We start from the raw sequence: 19,800 nt of genomic DNA, 5'->3' as shown, positions 1-19,800 counted from the left end.
TCCGCCCCCTGCTGACCGCAGACACACATTACCAGGCTAAAGTGACTCAAATCTGATTTTTTCATGGCTGTGTGAACGTGCCAAATCCAATTTAAGTCATTTAGGCTATGTTCACATTACAAGCCACATTGCTCATTTTTTTTTTTTTGCCAATTTTGTGCTTAGATCGGATTTGACGGTTCACATTCACAAATATAAATTATCTGAATCTGTACCTGAAACGTCTCACATGCGCACATTAATTGATACCTGTATAAACTCTCCTTCTTCACCAACAACAAAGCAACATATCCAATACCACATACGGAAGTGGCTCAGATCTAATTTGAAAAGATCGGATTTGGCACATTCACACAGCCAGGAAAAAATCAGATCGCTTCAGCTTGGAAATGTGAACATAACCTTTTATATGTGATCCTAAATCGGATATGTATCCCATCCATGGACATGCAACATTAATGTGAACAGTGAAATTGGAATTAATGCGTCTTTTGGGGAATGAGATCCTAGGGTGTGGCCACGACTTGTGTTGGAACAAGATAATTAAGGCATGTCCATGATGTATTAAGGCTTAGTGAAAGCTAAACTAATTTATCCAATAATTTAAACTAGTTTAGATATTAATTTATCACAATTAAATCTATATCGACATGTCCAACAGCATTATCACACATATCATGCACCTCTAATCAGCATTACCAGCAAAACCCTACTGCCATACTGGTTGAACACCACTGATTTAGAAGTTTTTATATTTCTAAAAACCTAAATATTCATTAGATTTTCACACAAATCCTGAACCTAGATAATAAAAAACAAAAAACACAAGTAAGACACAAAAAATAAACTTGGGCTTTTATTTATTGAGGAAAATGGTCCAGTTTTACATATCTGTTAGTGGCAAAAGTATGTATAAAAAAAAAATCTGAAGACTCCACCAATCCACAGTCAGACAGAATGGCTGACTAGCAAAGATCACGCTAAGAGCAAAGCGTGTAATAGTCCGCAAGATCACAAAGAAACCAAGGTAACTTAAAAGCAACTAAAGACTTTTCTCACGCTGGATAATGTTAATTAACATGATCTTCTCCACCACTAGAAGAACAACAATAGTGTGCATTGCAGGGCTGCAAGGATAAAGCTGCTGCTTCCCAGAAAAAAAAACTGCTGCATTCCAGCACAAAGTCCTTATCCTATCTGTGAAACATGGTGGTGGTAGTACCATTGTTTGGGACTGTTTTGATGCACCTGGGACAAGATGCTTTACCACCACTGATGGAACAATGAATTCTCTATCAAATTAACAAATCACAAAGAAGGAAAAATGGTAATGATTAAAACTGTAAAAAGAAACCACCTACCATTCAAATACATACATTTAATATTTATATACAATCGAGAACTAGCTTTAAAATATGGACAGAATTTCTCTTAAGGTCATGTAAGGTCATGTTTCCTAGTGTTTAAAATTAGATCACTGTCTGTCAAACCGTTTTCATTTCATATTGCTTATAAAGCCTTACTTATGAGAAAACCCTTTACATTACCACATTTAATGGATAAAGTAAAAAAAAAAAACATTTAATCTCAATACTTCCTTAAAACTATTGTGAAAAACGTTGTGAGGTAGCTTATAAAGACGTTAAGGTCTTCAGTTAACAACGGTAAAGAAATGTGAAATGTGAAAATGTTTGAACATGCTCAGAAAAGGGTGTGTGAGGAAAAAGGGAAAGTGCAAACACTTACTCAGCATGGGCGATCCGGGACATCCAGGAACAAGTATCACGTCCCATGATTTTTGCCATGCTCAATCAAAGCTAAAGAACACTGTATTGACCTACAGAATAAGAGTGTAAGGCCTCCTCCTGCATTAAACGTGGACACGATTACTGCCAGAGACAATTGTCTGTTGACGTGGACAATTCTAGCCAGATGCTGCCAGACACAATCATTACCACTTGTTGAGTTGTCCACAAAATACTACCGGTACTCTCGCATTACTTTTGGCACATCAGTGAATTTTGCCCTTTAAAACTCTGCATGTACAATAATTAAGCATAACATTGTGACCACCTCCTTGTTTCTACAGCCATGTTTCACTTATGATCCACTTAAAAATGATGAGTTTCTTTGATTTTACCAAATTGAAAACCCTCTGGAATATAATCAGGAGTAAGATAAATGATCAAAAGCCATTAAACCAACAAGCTAAACTGCTTGAGTTATCCAAAAGCAGTGTGTAAAACTGGTGGAGGAGAACATGATGCCAAGATGCATGAAAACTGTGATTAAAAACCAGGGTTATTCCAGCAAATATTGATTTCTGAACTCTTAAAATTTGCACCTTTTTGTTGAATCTGCCATTTCTCATTTTCTGCAAATGAATAAATGCTCTAAATGACAATATTTTTATTTGGAATTTGGTAGAAATGTTGTCTGTAGTTTATAGAATAAAACAACAATGTTCATTTTACTCAAACATAAACCTATTAATAGCGAAATCAGAGAAACTGATTCAGAAACTGAAGTGATCTCTTCAGTTTTTTTTTATCCAGAGTATTTATAGACCATAATCAATTTTCTGTTTCTCTTCACACTTTATTATCCTGCTTTTATTATTGCTGTTCTTTAATGATTAGGCCCCCACAGAACCACTATAGAACAGGTACTATTTGGGTGGTTAGTGTTAGTAGTGTGTGTTGTGTGAGAAGTCTGTATAAGAAGATCAGAGACAGCCGTGCTGCTGGAGTTTTTAAACACTGTGTTCATTTATAATAGAAACTCCCACCTATAGCTGCTCCACCTCTTAGAAACCAGATTTGAAGCTCTGAATTCGTTGCCGCACAGTTTACAGTGTTGATGGAGTCATCCTCTAGTGTTCCAGCAGTCGAGATGCTGGATGCCCACAGGATGCTGTTGGTGGACTAAAAACTCCACCCTAAACAGAGAAAAACCCACTAAAATATTATAATACAAGTCTCAAAGATCCATCTTCAGCATTGTCCATGACCTGCAGGAGCTGAGGATGTGGAAGAAGAGGAAGAAGAAGAGGCAGAGGATGAGGAGGAGGATGCTGATGCTGCGACCGCTGCTGCTGCTGCTGTTGTTGAGGATGAAGAGGATGAAGAGGAAGGTTCATGAATAGTGCTCAGGTCCTCCTCATTCGCTCCGCAGGTGTCCACCACACAGATGAGGCAGCTGGTGACAGGAAAAGCACGTTCTTTGCTGGAGGTCACCCACTTGTCCGTCTCCGTGTGGTACTCCATGATATGGCCCAAGCGGCCCACTCCCTGGAAGCCTGCCAGGACGTAGATAACCGAGCCCACCGCCGCACACTTCACCGTGACGCCTCTCCACGGCATCGGTGCGGCCATTTTCCACTCATTACTGCCTATCTCATAGTACTCCGCCGAGTCCAGACCACCTGTAGGACGAGAGTTAATAATACAGAGGAACACAGTCAGCAATCACTTAGTCCCCCTGATGATGATACACCTGGAGACCTTACAGACACAAAAATATACCTAGATGAGCCACAACATTATGACCATTATTCAATTAAACTAAATGTCCTTACGCTAAAATCCATTTTCTTCTCCTTTGTAAAATACAGTAGGTCTCTCTAAGTTGTTTATGATGCTGCACATGATGAAACTCTTCCTCAACCTCTTCCTCATTGTCTGCAGTAGCAAGTAAGCAAGTACAGAGGGAGAAAACTCACCGAGGCCGTTCTGTCCACCCACAGCATAGATCCTTGAGTTGACTACAACCAGTCCATGGTTCTTCCTGGCCTCTCTCATACCACACAGCACTCTCCATCTGGGTTCACAGAAAATAAATACACTGAACATATGTCTCTACATCGTCTGCTGAACACAACCAAACACGTAACCAAACACAGAAATGACTTATTTTTTACTGGTCTATTTTAATTCCCAAGGCACACTGGATTGAAGGAGAACATGGGTGTCACCTTGTTTTCTTCTAATTTAGCAGGTCTCGTAAACAAAACTGTAATTCGTGAAAAAGTTACACAAGTGCTGAATGTTAATCTACACAGATTTCTCTCCTGAAAACTGTTTATTTGGGTGAGTAAAGCACTTCTATTTATTCACAGTAAACTTAGATTACCAGATTTCCACTAAGGCTGGGTGCAGCAGCATTAGCATTAGCGGCTCACCGATTGCACTAAACTGACAGCGCTACACTCAGGAACCATGAGTGGTCCGGTAAGAGGAGTTAGGCTTACTCCTCTGTGCTGGGGTCGTACACCTCGCAGTTGTTTAGGACCCTGCCGGACACGTTGTTCCCCAGGCTGCCTCCGCACACGTAGATGAGACCGTTGGCCTCCACAGAGCCGTGGCTGCACCGCGGCTGCAGCATGCTGGGCTTGTTCCTCCAGGTTTCTGTCCGAGTGTCGTAACACTCAAACAGATTCAGTGCAGAGCTTCCTGACACATGGACATACACACACAGACAGATATGCTTAGGGTTAAATATTGCCTAAATAGGTGTTGTTTCACATGGAAAATTTTCTAAACAGTTTATAAGTTTATAGAGACATAAGCCCTATCCGGACTGCATTGATAAAACTCCTGTTTTTTCAATTGCAGTCCAGATGCAGGAGGACCAGTGACTTTTTTGGCTTTCTCGGTCACATGACATCACAGCGTTCAGTAGCTCCTCCATTTCCACTTGCTGTCGTGTGTTTACGTGGATCTCAGTGGAAACGCAGTGGACAAATAGTTATTTAATTAAACGCAAGGAGATGAAACTCAGAGATGTCAGTCCTGAACAAGACTAAAATTACCGGAGGACCACGGAGTTCAGAGAAAAACAGTAGATAATTCAGCCTGTAATTTTCTCAGAGGACTTAACCTGCTTTATATTTCAGTTGCTCACATCCACACATCATCAGTCACGGCTTCCTACACAAACCCACCTACTTCAGACCCTCCTGACGTGTAGATCTTGCCCTTAGAGGCGCAGGCTGCCAGACTGTCTCTGGGGTTCGGAGGGCCCAGCTTGGAGTACCAGCTGTCCTTCACCACATTATAACAGTCCATTCTTTTGATGGGGAAGAGCTGAGAGCCTCCCAGGATGTAGACCACGTTATCCCAGAAAACTGCTGCAGCATCCCGCCGTTTCTCGAAGGGACAGCGGATATCAGTCCAACTGTAATCCTGAAACAGCGACAGTGGCAATACAGCTCAGGGTCAAGCTAAGCTAAGCTAAGTAAACAAAATTGTAATGCTTAAAAAGTTATTTTCAAGTCAAACGAGAGCTGGATATTAATCTATACACATTTTTTCCTCTTAAAAACAGTTTATTTGGGTAAGAAAAGCGCTTTGGTTTATTTACAGTTAGCTTAGATTTAAAAATGTCCAGATCTCCACTAGGGCTGGGTGCAGCAGCATTAGTATTAGCATTAGTGCAGCAGCATTAGTATTAGCAGTGAGGCTTTATGAGTGGTAGTAAGTGGTAATATGTGTTTATGATGGTGCACCTTGGGGTTAAAGTAGCGGCAGGATTGTGGCTGTGAGCCACCAAACAGCGCAATGCGGAAGTCGTGTTTCTTGCGACGTGGACGGCTGCTCTCCCCCAGTTCCTCTCGGTCCTCAGGGGACAGAAGGTGGTACCGCATTCCACCTTAACATGGAAAAGTACATACTTTTAGCATTAAAATGAATATGCACTTAAATACATACTAAATGTACTATTTTAAAACAACTTTTGGCACCTTAAGTATATTTTAATAGTAGCTATAAGCTATATTTAAATACAACATAATGCATTGGGTTATGTTTTTGATTCCTTTTTCATATAAAAAAAATACACAAAACTGCAGTATTTAATGCCACTACATATGATATTCTATGAACACAACATATAATTTAAAGCATACTGCTAAAAAATATATTTTATGGAAATACAGAGAAAGCATATTTAATGTGTAGTTTTATTAATAAGTATATTAAATAGAAAACACACTTTAGTATTCTTTACCTAATTTGAACATCCTTTTCACAAGGGAACAGTTAACTTGAGTCCTTAGTTATTTGTCTCAGAACATTGGTATGCAGCTATCAATTCTAGCTACCTGCTGCACTGATTTTTGATATTAGATAATGATGTATCTGTGCTGGTTAGAATATGATATGTGTATGACGTTTTTACATTACTCGTATCCCCAGTTTGAAGGTGTATTCCCTATAATTCCCTAAATTATGCTTTTATTCCTCAATTCTGTCCATGTTTCCGTTATTGCGGATATCATAGGGCCCTATATCAGTCCTAAGGATACTCACAGATGACCATTTTAAGACACTCTGGGTTGTCCTGGATCAGAGGCTCGGCCTGGACAGTCTTACTGAGAAAGTTTTTGGAAACGAGGGGAAAGCGCACTTTGCTCAGAACATCCACGATGTACTGCTGCCGGTTCAACACGTCATACTTCAACCACCGCACAGCCGCGTCATAAATCTGCATGAACACACACATACAGTAAAACACTCAGGACTTATGATTAAAGGTGCTGTGCATACCAAAATGTCGCTACTTAAAATCCATAGAAAAATTCAAACATCACTCTCTTTCTGTGCTTATTTAGATGCTCTGACCCCAAAATCCTTTTAAAATGTGGGTTAGCAATAATCCCAAACACATTCAATCAATTGTTCAGATAACAGGTTTTTATTTGTAGATCATAAAACACATGTGAAGACGATCCGGCTCAGTATTACTGAACTCGAGCGGCTGGTGGAGCAATGGAGACTTCCGAAGAGGAAACTCAGAGCTCAGTAGCTCATTCACTCATAGTAAAACCAAAGAAACGAAGGAGTGAAGTTTCTGACTGACACTCTCTCTCTCTCTCTCTCTCTCTCTCTCTCTCTCTCTCTTTGACTGAACATAACCTGGAATCGGATTCATCCGCTCTGAAAGGAGACCGCATCATTATTAGGTAAGGAAGCTAAATCCCAGCTACATCTGAGTGAAATGGACTCTTCTGTTTAGACTCACCTGATCCTCAGCTCTGATGGTCAGTGTATCCTGGTGGAGAAGGTGTGTGACCTGCTTCACGTCCAGCTGTAAGAACTCATCCAGTTTGTAGACGTCTGTAAAATGCTGATAGATAAATTCATCGGCTGCAGTCTTCAGCTCTGGACAGTTAAGGCACTCTGCCAGTGCGCTGATGCCTGGAGAGTTGAAGCATCAATAGCATCAAATACTTTCAAAACATTTATTTGGTTAATTTACAGTTAATAACTATCACCCTCTAAAAATTACAACCAAATCTTTACATTTTCTTTTTTTTTATTTATTTATTTATTTTAAAAATTTTCTCACAATTTAGACAGGTTGTCAATTGTCCCACCCATTAATTGATTATGATCCTAGTTTTTTTATTCTATAAATATATCTTTTATTTGTCTATATTAAATACATTTATTTAAAGTGTATCTATTTTTATTTATTATAATTTTTTCCCCTATTTTGAATTTTTTGTCTACTGTTTTCAATCCCTGTAAACTGTAAATGCTCTGCTTCATTGCAAATGAGGGTCACTCTCAATGTACTTCCGAGTTAAAATAAAGGTTGACTGATTGACTGAAGCCAGACTCCGCCTCTTTTTTGAACTGCTGCTGATTGGTTCTGATACATCAGCTCACAGACTCTTTGTGCTGATCAACATCAACCTAGTAGTGATGAGGGGAAAGAGCGCCATCTATCCACCCAGAGAGAGCAAGGCTAATTGTGCTTTCTCAGGGCTCTGGCAGCTGACGGCAAGCTGCATAACCAGGATTCGAACCAGCGATCTCCCAATCGCCGCTGGACCACTCGGCGCCCCAAATCTTTTAATTTTCATTTTAAAGGTAATTTACAAGACTTACCGAGACAGTTAGTTGCATCCACTTGCTCTTTCAAAAAGTCCACACACATTTTCTTCACTGGTTCTATCTGGTACTGGTTAGCAGCATTAAGGAGCGACTGGACATTGTTACTGTTGACAGATATTCTGCAAAAAAAGACAAATAAACACAAAATAATGAGGAATATAAACTTATTGTAATCCTTATTAATTAGGGTTCACAATAAATGACTAATATAGACAATATATAGCTATATTACAGCTTTTTCCATACAGCCACTGTCTTACCGAGCTGTGTAGACAAATTCCACCAGTAACTCAATAATCTCTGGCTCTGCACCTCCAAGCTCCACCTCATGGTTTGTGGCCTCCATCATGTTGGCTGTGGTAAAGTTAGAAACAACCTACATTCAACAACATACTCTTACAAAAAATAGGAATTAATGTCTCTAAAATGTTGTTAAAAGACAGACAGTTATCCTACTGGAAAGTAAAATCCCCCCATAGTGGAAAAGCACTAATTTCAGTGTAAGCACGCCTTACTAGTGAACATAAGGTTGAAGAAGTGGCTGGCAGCAGCTAGGACCACCCTGTGTGCAAGGATGTGTTTCCCCTGCACCACCAGTATGACATCACACAGGATTCCCTAACAAAAAGACAAAGACCATCATGTGCTCATCACCATCATCATACTTTATATCAATATGGAACACAGTGTTACAAATGTTTAAAGCCAAACATGAAGCTAAAGCTAGACATAAACCTAGAGCTAAAGCTAAACCTAGAGCTAAAGCTAAACCTAAAGCTAAACATAAACCTAAGATGAGACTAAACCTAAACCAAGACCTAAAGATAACCCTAGACCTAAAGCTAAACTAAGCCTGAAGCTAAAGCTAAACCTAAGCCTAAACATAAACCTAAAGCTAGACATAAACCTAAAGCTAAACTAAACCTGAAGCTAAACATAACCCTAAGCCTAAACATAAACCTAAAGCTAAACATAAACCTAACGCTAAACCTAAGATGAGACTAAATATAAACCTAAAGCTTCACCTAAAGATAACCCTAAACCTAAAGCTAAACTAAGCCTGAAGCTAAAGCTAAACCTAAGCCTAAACATAAACCTAAAGCTAAACATAAACCTAAGATGAGACTAAACCTAAACCAAGACCTAAAGATAACCCTAGACCTAAAGCTAAACTAAGCCTGAAGCTAAACATAACCCTAAGCCTAAAAATAAACCTAAAGCTAAACATAAACATAAACCTAACGCTAAACCTAAGATGAGACTAAATATAAACCTAAAGCTAGACCTAAAGATAACCCTAAACCTAAAGCTAAACTAAGCCTGAAGCTAAAGCTAAACCTAAGCCTAAACATAAACCTAAAGCTAAACATAAACCTAAAGCTAAACCTAAGTTGAGACTAAACCTAAACCTAGACCTAAAGATAAACCTAAACCTAAAGCTAAACTTAACGTAAACAAAAGCCTAAAGCTAAACCTAAACATTAAACCTACGCCTAAGCTGAGCCTAACATCAACCTAAAGCTAAACATAAATATAAACATAAACCTAACCCCAAACATAAACATGGACATAGACATATAGACATAAACATAAATATAAACATAAACATAAATCCAGACCCACCTGTTTCCTCAGGTTATTCATCACTCCCATTATATTGGAGAGTAATCTGTACTCCTCTTTGGAGGCGATCTTCTTCTCGGTTTTCTTTTTGGAGCAGGGGGATTTATCAGTGGAAGGAGAGGCCATCCTCTTCATTCCGGTTCAATAATAATAATAATCTATAATAATATTAATAATCTAAAGAGAGATAAAAGAACAGCGGTAGATCTGCGGGGGAAGCCGGACACTCAACTCTGATACAAAAAAACATGGCCACCATGACAATATATATATATCAAAATAAAAGTCCCTTACAACTCAGGAGTATAGAGGAAGAAAAAATACATAAGTATAAAACTAAATAAACAAATAGAGAAATAAATGCAGTAACACATCAATCAATAAATATATTAATATAAAATATTTTTATTAACTCATTTATTTATCTATACAATTATTGATTTTCATTTATTTATTTTTTCTTTTATATGTGCATTTATCTATGTCATTTTTCGTCCTCCATAGGGATCACCTGAGTTTTGTTTTAAAAATTATTATTATTATTATTATTTTTACAAATAAATTATCTAAAGATTGGGGCTGGGGCGATATTATAAAAAAATCTTGATTTTTATCAAATGTAATATATTTACCACACCATTTAACACCATTTTTACAGTATCTCTTTTATTTGTGTGTGCAATTATTATTATCAATACAGTCATTCTGTTCATTTTTAACACTTCTAATCTATTATTCCTTGTAAAAGCCCTTATATTGCTCTTATAGTACACTAGATGTCACTATTACACACAGATAGGGAGAGTCTGGTCTGTGACCAGCTGCATGAAACAGCTTAAGGGAACTGTTTCCCTTAAGACTGGCCTTAACAAGCTCTTAAAGGAACAGTAAATGTTTTGCAGAAAAAAATACCTTAAGGGAAATCACCATAAATCCCTAACGTTCAATTATAGTATAGAATTTCACTTAAATAATTCCTTAAAGGTTGCATAGTTGGTATACAGTGAATATCTCTATTTAGGTAAATTCAGTCAATCCGAAACATTTTAAGAAATGCACCTAAGTGCAGTCGCAATAACAATCAAAAACTTAATAATGATGAAACTGGCACTCATCAGGAAAGGCCCAGGAAAGGATATTATCACTATTACTATTATCACTATATCACTATTAATTTACTATGTAGGTAAAAAAAGAATTTAAGAAAACATTGATTTAGAAAGTATGTGCAAACTTTCAGTGGATATAATCAGCTTTTTAAAAAAAAGTTTTAAAGATGTGTTTAAATATTTTAGACATTTAAAATATTTATTGAGGTATTTTTTTATATTCAAACTTTCATGCTGAATTTTTATTATAGCAATTTGATCACACAAAAAAGATGTGGCATGTGGTCACAATGCCTGTTAAAGGATTAAAGTTATGCCTCAGACCGAGAGTCTTATACGGCTGGAATCAGAGAAAATATTGTTTTTCAAATGGAGTGAAGACATGCCAGGCTGGCCCTCTTCCTCTCCTTCCTAATGAGGGGATGTAGGCTGTCGGTGGGTCCTCTAACGAGTGCTCTCCACGCCTGCTTGTTACGCCAACCCAAAGGACCTGGTATCATTACACCACCCCACAACCACACACATCACCACCACCACCCCACGACTGATATTCCTCAGAGCCTCAAATTAAACTCAATCTTTTGACGGCTGAGGTGAGAGAAGTCTCTCTGTACACGTGCTCAACAAAGCCAGCGTGTAAAATCCCTCTGAAGATCTCTCTGTATTCCACTTCCTCTCCACCGCTGTCTTCGCTCGATTATTGTAATCACTGACAGCAAGCAGGTAGCAACATTATCCAAAAACATCCAACATCATCTTCTGTATAACATATGGAATAGATCAGTGGTTCTCCAACTTTTAGACCTCGGACCATCAATGACCAACCAAAACTTCCTAAAACTACCTTCTAAAATCTATAATCCACACATATACATGTCGTCATATCTTTGCCAATTGTTCTTTATCCATTGTGTGCAGCCTGTATATTTATGGGCCCTTTTTTAACAACCTATAGCGCACCGGTCCCTTGCGGCTGGAATACGCGGCTGGATTTAGGGCATGTCAATGTGTCTTTGGTAGCATAAGGTCCCAAAAAAATACACTTTGTACACATCAAAACTCAATCATGGGTGTGTTTAATTTTGGGTGTAACGTGAAATGAACCAATCAGTGTGTCAATCATCATTTCTTTTAAGAAGCAGGTGAGCTCTGACTTTGGCACGTTCTTATCTTATGTTAGTTTGTAAAGAATGAACGAGTAGTCCTTGTAGAACTGTTAGAACTAAAGGTTGGAAAGCAGGTCGCAGTTCTCGCGAGCGTTGGTCGCGGCCGCCTCAGAAAACTTACAGAGTCTGGTTTGAGCTCAGAGGAGCTCCGGCACAGACACGAGAGCACCGCTATTCCTCCTATTACACCTCAATGCAGCGCTGCAGTGAGTTTCAAGCTGTAATTTTACTTCTTTAAAAAGATCAAAAATCAAGGAAATCCTACCTAGTGATGCTTTAAGTCATGACAGCTATTTTATCTTACAGTGCAAACAACCTCTACTCCATTCTCCAAAATCCAAGCTTGTGTTTACTGGAGATGGCAGACAAACCCTTCTCCGAGACTGAAGATTGGCACATCATGCTCTACCCGTCTGCCAAGCCAGCCTGCAAAGTTTCAGCACGAGAAGCTAATGCGTTCCACCCTTCCAACTCTGGCAACGCTGCATCAGAAAAAGCACCGGCAGGAGATCATCCCTTCAAAGACAGGATTAAAAAAAATAAGAAAACCAAAGAACACCCAGTGTATCGCCCAATACATTCGCACTGGTGTGTTGATAGGGAGCTTTCCATCGCCTGAACCGGCGCTAATGTATTCTGCTAAATCCACTCAGCTCAAAGGAAATTTCACACCTTTTCTTGCTGCCAAAATCGTGTTAGCGCTCAATAACTCACGTGCTCTCTTTCTCACAAAAAAAAAAAATATATATATAATATAAAAAACACACAGAAACATGAGAACAGGAGTGAGGGAGGGCAGGACTGGGAGCTTGTATTGGATGATCTGTTGTGAGAAAAGCACATGCACAGTAAACTTCACACACAACACACTCGTTTTTATTTATTTATTTATTTATTTTGAGTGGGAATCCATTTGTCATTACTGTTTACGCTTGGAACGACTCCATGAGCTCCTGTAACACGCCGAGTTTCCAACTCACTCTCCCTGAGTCACACACGGGCAAAAAAAAACAAAAAACACAAAACAACCAAAAATGCCTTGTTGCCGATATCGATTCCCATCTGTGGGAGTTTTTTGCCTTTCATCCACAGTTTAGAGTTTTTTTTTTCCTCTGCCCCGTCTCTGCTTTATCGAGCTGATTTCCCTCGGGTGGAGAAGCACGTCTCCATAAGGGAGATGGTGTTTTCCATTCTTTAAGGCACAAATAAACCTGCAAATAATGGTTTAATGATAAATAAATAAAGCTTTCCTTTAATGATGGATCTGCTTTTCTTTTTTGACCCTCTGATTTTAGGATGGCTTAGTTACAACTGTTAAAAATGTATAAAAAAAATAGTAACACTTTAAAATAAGATTACCTTTATAAAGGGTTTATAAATGGTTTAAAATTAGTTTATTAATGGTTACTAATTAGGTTGTAAATGCCTTAAAAATTAATCATAAGTTATAACACATATGTAGAAAAGGCAACAATGACCTGTTTTTTGCCAAATAGTGAACTATATTACACAGCCATCTCTATTGTTGCCCTTTCTAAGTATGTGTTATAACTGATTATTAAACCCTTTATAAAGGTAGTCTAATTTTAACGTGGTACCAAAAACTTACAAGCGTACTGTATTTTGTTGCAATTTTCCCAAAAAAAGGTATTAAGGAGCAGTAAAGCCACTCCACTGAAGAACAGCATTATACAGGAGTTCCAGTTTGGTTCTCCAGGACCGAGACTGGAGACTGGAGCAGTATTAGCATTAGCTGCTAACCTTGCTAAGCGCTAGTTTTTTTGCCAGGCAGAGATAATTATTATTGGCCTGTAGCCTGCTACATCTGGCTAGCACTGCTGGAGCAGCATTAGCATTAGATACAAACAATATGATCAATTGCCATGTTCCCAAGTCATTCCCATGGTTTTGCCTAATACACTGGTAGAGCTGATCATATATTAGCGAAATACATACATTAAACTTTTAAACTTCGTTTTTCAGCCAGTTTTTGTTTTTGGTGATGTAATGATTACATCATGCTGATACTTCAGAAAGGGTGTAGTCCCGCTGGATGGAAAATGCAAGAAGTGGAACGAAGCTTCATTTTGCAATTCGCTACTGGAGGCTTTCTTAATTATCTAGAATCCAGACATGGCACACCATAATTAAGCCTCAGAGCGCCAATCCCTTTTTCTCTCTGTCCTTATTTAACTTTCTAAGCGCAGTGACATCCATCCAGCTCCTGTACGAGCTGCTGTAAGGAAATGACACTACAGAGAGATTCACCAAAAGCCCAGGGATCTGTCTGAACTCCTCTAGATCCCATTAGGAGTGTTCATCCTCTAAATCTGAACGCCGAAGTCCTTCCGTTTTTATTCAACAGCCGTCTTTTAAGGAAGGCGGTTTTGACTTGGCCTGTGTTTAGAAGCTCAGAAAAGCTAATTAAGCCGGGAGGTCCAATTGGGAATTGTGAGAATCAGTGTAGCGGCACAGAAGAATCGTCTTCCCTGCCAGTTCGTTTGTCTTCTCCAATGCAAATTTGGAACGTCCGCGGCCCACAGTGCGGTCTGAAGTGAAAATGTGTTTTTGTTTCTTACAGAGCCACCGAGAAAAGAAGACAGGAGACAGACAGGAAAAGTAGTCTGAAAGGGAAAGAAGTGGCACTGTTTAGCGTGACTCCGACGCCGTCCTTTTCGCTTTTTCGCCCCAGAGAGCCGGAGCTTCATCGCTTCTGGCAGGGCCAACTCATGCGCCAGTAAGAGAGGGGGAAATAACAAAGGCATTTCAAGTCCAATATGGCTTTAACGAGGTGCCCGAGCCTCAGTCGGAGGAAATTAATTACGAGATGTCTTCCTGCAACAGTGGGGCAGGCGGGGGGACGCGCTATTCTCCTACATTAAAAGACGCCTTGGGAGTCGCTGCAAGCTGGATGCTAATTCCGTGCTCCCACACATCGCCTAGCGGACTCCTCGCCCGAGCTCGGCGCCAGCCTGCCCGGCTCGCCCGCTAAAGCGAAAGCTCCTCGCTAACAAGCTGCCTGGATCGCACATGAAAGCAAGACAGAAGGATTTTCTCTACAAACGCCGGACTCAAATTCAAATCTGCATACTCTCGCCCTCTCAAAAAGAGCCACCCCCCGCCTCCCCCAAAAAAATCTGCAGTCCGGCTAATGATCGGCAGCGGAGAAATACGCTAAAAATAGCCTGAATGAAAGAGGACAGGAGGAGAGGAAAAACGAGGGGAAAAAAAGAAAAAGCATGAAGATGGATTTCTTCCCCAGGCAATTTGCTGCGACTGTACATCGCTGGGCCACAGAGTCACTTTCCCAAAACACCCCTGAAACAAAAAAAACGTAACCCCTCGTGATAAGGCCTGCTTTGCTTTCTTGAAACAATAAGTAGAGCTGAGCAGACGCGGCTGCGCTCATTTGTAAGTCAATAATTGCTTCCAATTATCATTTGGGCTTGGGTTTTTTTTTTTTTTTTGAGAGCCGGGCTTTGGTCCAGCTCATTTGCTACATAAAAATCTAATAATACAAATTAATTCAGAAAGAACTTCAGTCGTTTTGCATGGCTCAATGCATCGGTTCAGCAACCTGTACGATATTAGTAATATTGTGAGTCCTGATGCTGTCAGTCTGCCTGCACAAGACTCTGAACTCTGCTCCGGTGATCCGGTATAACACTGCTTTAGTCTGGTGAAGAAGTGTGGGGGGAAAAATAGGATTTCAATTCTTGCTGATTGGCTAACAGCACTGCGACACCAGCGAGACGGACAACAGTTTTAAAATAAAGACATTTTTACACTAATAATAGTCTTTGCAATGCCATATGTTACTTTACAACATGTGTAATAATGCCCTGCTACGTGCAGTTCAGCCACTGACCTAGCCTTAGAGTCTCTGTAAAACACCAAATCCACCGGAGATCCTATTTAAACCTATAGTTACTTACACACAGAGGTGGGTAGTTCAGGTCCAGAAAGTAAAAATCCACTTATCTCAATTATACTTGGCTGGTGGTGTTCCATAGACAAATTCTAACCATTTGTTCCTTAGCTCTGAATTACTGGGTAAATCATAGAATACTGAGGTGTTATTTGCACAAATAACACAGGAATGAACTGCATGCTGTTCCTAGCGCTGTATCGCCGCCCAGCTTCAGCTCTGCTTTGTCTGTGGGTGGTCTAGAGCCGAGGTGGGCGGGGCCATGAATACTAATTCACGGGTTGATGTAGACACGGGGCTTTTTCTGATCGACTCGTTTTGTTTTTCTGAATATTTTCTTTTACTAGCTGCTGCAGACAATGAGAAAGAGGTTGAGGAAGAGTTTCATATTTCAGGTGCAGCATCATAAACAACTCAAAGAGATCTATTGTATGTCACAAAGAACAAGAACAAGTGAATTTTAGCGGAAGGAGAGCTTTAAAACAGCAGAAGAACTGGCTGTACTGAAGTACAGTGGTATTTGGGATTTATATACCTTTACAACATATGAGATAGAGAACTGAAATACTGAAGAAGTCTTGGTTGGTTTTCAAAGCCTGTAGAGGGTTAATCTGAGCAGCGTCAACCAGCGTTTCTGAGGGATCAGCTCTCTATTCTTTTTGGCAGCTTGTACAAAACATTACACACATGAAATCCCATCACCACTCCCCCACCCACACATACACACAAAAACACACACAAGCAGATACCTACCTTCCACCACTAAAAAAAAAAAACAGTGGATCCCATGCTGAACAACCAAAATACTGGTTGCCTGCAGGCAACCTCCCACAGTTCTCTCTTGTGACTCCTTCTGCTGAAGTCCATCCACTGGATCCTGGTTTCAGCGAGAATCTATTTCAGGGTTTCCAGCAAAATAATCAGTTATTTCTACCTCAGGAATCGCAATTACGTTGCTTTTGGCTTACTATACCGCCCCTCAGCTTCAGAAGAAGCCTGATTGTGTCCGGAGGGCAATGTTGCATCATCAAGTTTCACAAATTCCACAGGAAAATTACATTTACTGACTTAATATACTGTATTTTTTCATAATGAATCAATACAGCCTTACTTACACATTAATCCCCAGCACTGTGCTAAAGCCGGAGTCTCTCATTTATTTATAATTAATTATATATATATATTGTCCAGTAGATCAAAACAGCTATCAGGGACATTCCTATAAGCCTTCATTCTTTTTGGGACACTCTTAGATCACTTTTATTGTCTTAAAGGAGATGTTTTCTTCAAAACAAGTCCAGACTTAGAACATTTAAGCATCCTTGGGTGTCTAGAAAGGCGCTATGTAGGTATGATGTCGTTTGATCAAATATCATTTTTCTAGAGCTTCTTTATCACCTTTACATCCCTCCCACAGACCCACAGGGTTACAGTTTTTTTTAACAGATCTGAAGCAGAAATAGAATTCAAGCTCTAGTTTAATCAGATTTTACACTTGCACTCCCTCATGCAAGTGGATCGTTTTCTTTTTCATTTTCTAATCTCTTAAAAAATGTCTCTTAAAAAAAGTAGACCTAGTATTTAATGACTGTTTTGACTGGAAATGGAATAAATGACGGGTTTCGCTTTTGTACGAGAGAAACAGGAGAGGTACGATTATTATAATAATGAGATTTCACACATTTAAGTCATTTTCTCCAGGTTTATGGAGGCAGAGAACATCAGAGAGAGAAAGAGAGAGAGAGAGAGAGAGAGAGAGAGAGGGAAAGAAAGGAAAAGAGAGATTAATTAATTAATGCAAAAAATAAAATGAGTTTGAGGAGGGAAAGCAAGATAAAATCTGAAGGTGTCAAACGACATGTTTGTTGGCTATAAACAGAACTAATCAGTGTTGTGTTTGAGTGACGATAAGCATGAGAGACAGCCATTAAAACTTCAATGGGAAATCTCTGCGAGCGACTGGGCTGCTGTAATACAGCCTTCTGAACGGCGGCGGACATGTTTATTTCTCTTTATATTAGAGGAATACACTGTCAGTCAAACACAAACACTCAAATTTAGCTTATTTATAACTCATAGAAAATAAAACAGTAGATAGAAATAGTTTCTTTTAGCCTGCCATGCTGCCATGCTACATGATAAATGCTTTATCTTAATATTAATGAGTAATAATGATATAATAATCATCTTAATAACATTTAATGGTTTGCTAAGCTGCTTCTGTCTGAGAAATTGAAGATTGGGTGCTATGCTGTTGACTTTCGGCTAAAAGCTAAAGTCCAAAAACTTTAGAATAAAAGCTAAAGTTCAAAAACGTTTGGCTAAAAACTAAAGTCCTAACATCTTTTGGCTAAAATAGTGGAATGCTGATATTTGTCTCTGATATAGCAGTGTCCAAAAACTTTTGACTAAAAGCTAATGTCCAAAAACTTTTGGCTAAAAGCTAAAGTCTAAAAATTGTGTATTTCGTGGTTCTAGCTAAAACAATGTGACCAGTAGAACCATTTAAAGTCCAAAAACGTTTGAATAAAAAAAGATTTGATCCAAAGCTTTTGACTGAAAGCTAAAATCCAAAAACGTTTGCCTAAAAGCTAAAATCCAAAAACTTTTGGCTAAAAGCTAAAGTCCAAAAACATTTGGCTAAAAGCTAAAATCCAAAAGCTTTTGACTAAAAGCTAAAGTGCAAAAACTTTTGTCTAAAACCTAAAGTCCAAAAATATTCGGCTATAAGCTAAAATCTAGAAGCTTTTGGCTAAAAGCTAAAGTCCAAAAGTTTTGACTAAAAGCTAAAGTTAAAAAATGTTTGGCTAAAAACTAAAGTCCAAAAATCTTTTGGCTAAAATAGTAGAATGCTGATATTTGTGTCTGATATAGCAGTGTCCAAAAACTTTTGACTAAAAGCTAAAGTCTAAAAATTTTGTATTTCGTGGTTCTAGCTTTCGTGGACTTTGACTAAAAGCTAAAGTCCAAAAATCTTTTGACTAAAATGGTGGAATAATATTTGTGTCTGATATAGCAGTGTCCAAACTTTATACTAAAAGCTGAAGTCCAAAAATACCAAATATTGTGTTTTAGTTAAAAAATGTGACCTGTAGATACATTTGAAAAAAGCTTAAATGGGATCATATGGGAAAAAAAATCTGATTTGACGGACCACCAATCGGACCCTGGTGATCCGATCAGTTAGAAAAGCACAAACACACTCCGTGGCTATAAGGTCTTCCATTCTGTAAAGTTAACGTGGTTCTAGCTCGAAAATGTAGGAGGAGAAACAGAATTTACCACAAATAATAATAATAATAATAATAATAATAATAATAATAATATTATGAAGAACAGTAAGTTGGCTTTTCTAAGCCAACTTAATAACTCAAGAGGGCAGATTTATGCTACTGTTTTGCATTTCCACCTCATTGCATATGCATTTATTTGAGATGCATGTTATTCTCAATGCCCAGAACACTGAGAGAAGATTATCATAATCAGACATCATGGGAGCACCTGGGAAAAGCTGGTCTCATTTTTGGTGCTAACATGACTTCTGCTGCTGGAGCTCAGAGACAGAGAAAAGTTCTGACAAAAACATTTATTTTCTTTTTCTTTTTTAAAAAAAAAGCACTTTGTGAACTTCTGTCATGTAACATTACTGTACAACACTCAACAACAAAGCTGAATAATTCAACTTCAGTATATAAAAGTGACAAACTGTGAACCTCTAACACTGTTTTCTCCTCACAGGGAAGAAAATACAGCTGTGTGAAGCAGTCCTGATCTTCACTTCACTTCACTTCACTAGCCTACTTGCTAAAACCTTCTGAGACTAATCACAGCAGCTACTTCAGTAGAATAAGTGAGTGTATAGCCTCTGTGATTTTATTCCTGTCCAGAACGATTATGTACGTATTTTTCTCAGACATCTTCTAAAGAGAAAATTACAGGCTGAAATATCTACTGTTTTTCTTTGAACTCTCTTTTTCGTGGTCCTCCGGTAATTTTAGTCCCGTCCGGACGCACATCTCTAAGTTTCCTCTCCTCGCATTTAATAAAATAGATATTTGTTCGCTGCCGCGCACTGT

The 19,800-nt window shown here is 38.8% G+C and overlaps 1 protein-coding gene across 1 annotated transcript; it reads right to left on the bottom strand.

Moving 5' to 3' along the window:
* Positions 1-843: 843 nt before the first annotated feature.
* klhl7 (kelch-like family member 7) lies at positions 844-9,768 on the bottom strand. The gene is made up of 11 exons (XM_007260672.4): positions 9,522-9,768; positions 8,414-8,516; positions 8,159-8,252; positions 7,893-8,017; positions 7,021-7,196; positions 6,309-6,483; positions 5,507-5,649; positions 4,943-5,183; positions 4,250-4,451; positions 3,722-3,819; positions 844-3,424 (listed from the first exon to the last, which is right to left on the bottom strand). Exons 1-11 carry the CDS (start codon positions 9,654-9,656, stop codon positions 2,994-2,996), a joined length of 1,923 nt encoding a protein of 640 aa, XP_007260734.3. The 5' UTR covers positions 9,657-9,768; the 3' UTR covers positions 844-2,993.
* Positions 9,769-19,800: the final 10,032 nt, after the last annotated feature.

The sequence above is a fragment of the Astyanax mexicanus genome, chromosome 3 (assembly GCF_023375975.1).
Source record: "Astyanax mexicanus isolate ESR-SI-001 chromosome 3, AstMex3_surface, whole genome shotgun sequence".
In the NCBI taxonomy this organism is placed as follows: domain Eukaryota; kingdom Metazoa; phylum Chordata; class Actinopteri; order Characiformes; family Acestrorhamphidae; genus Astyanax; species Astyanax mexicanus.
Note: the sequence above shows the minus strand (reverse complement) of the source record. Positions and strands in the feature narration are given on the sequence as shown.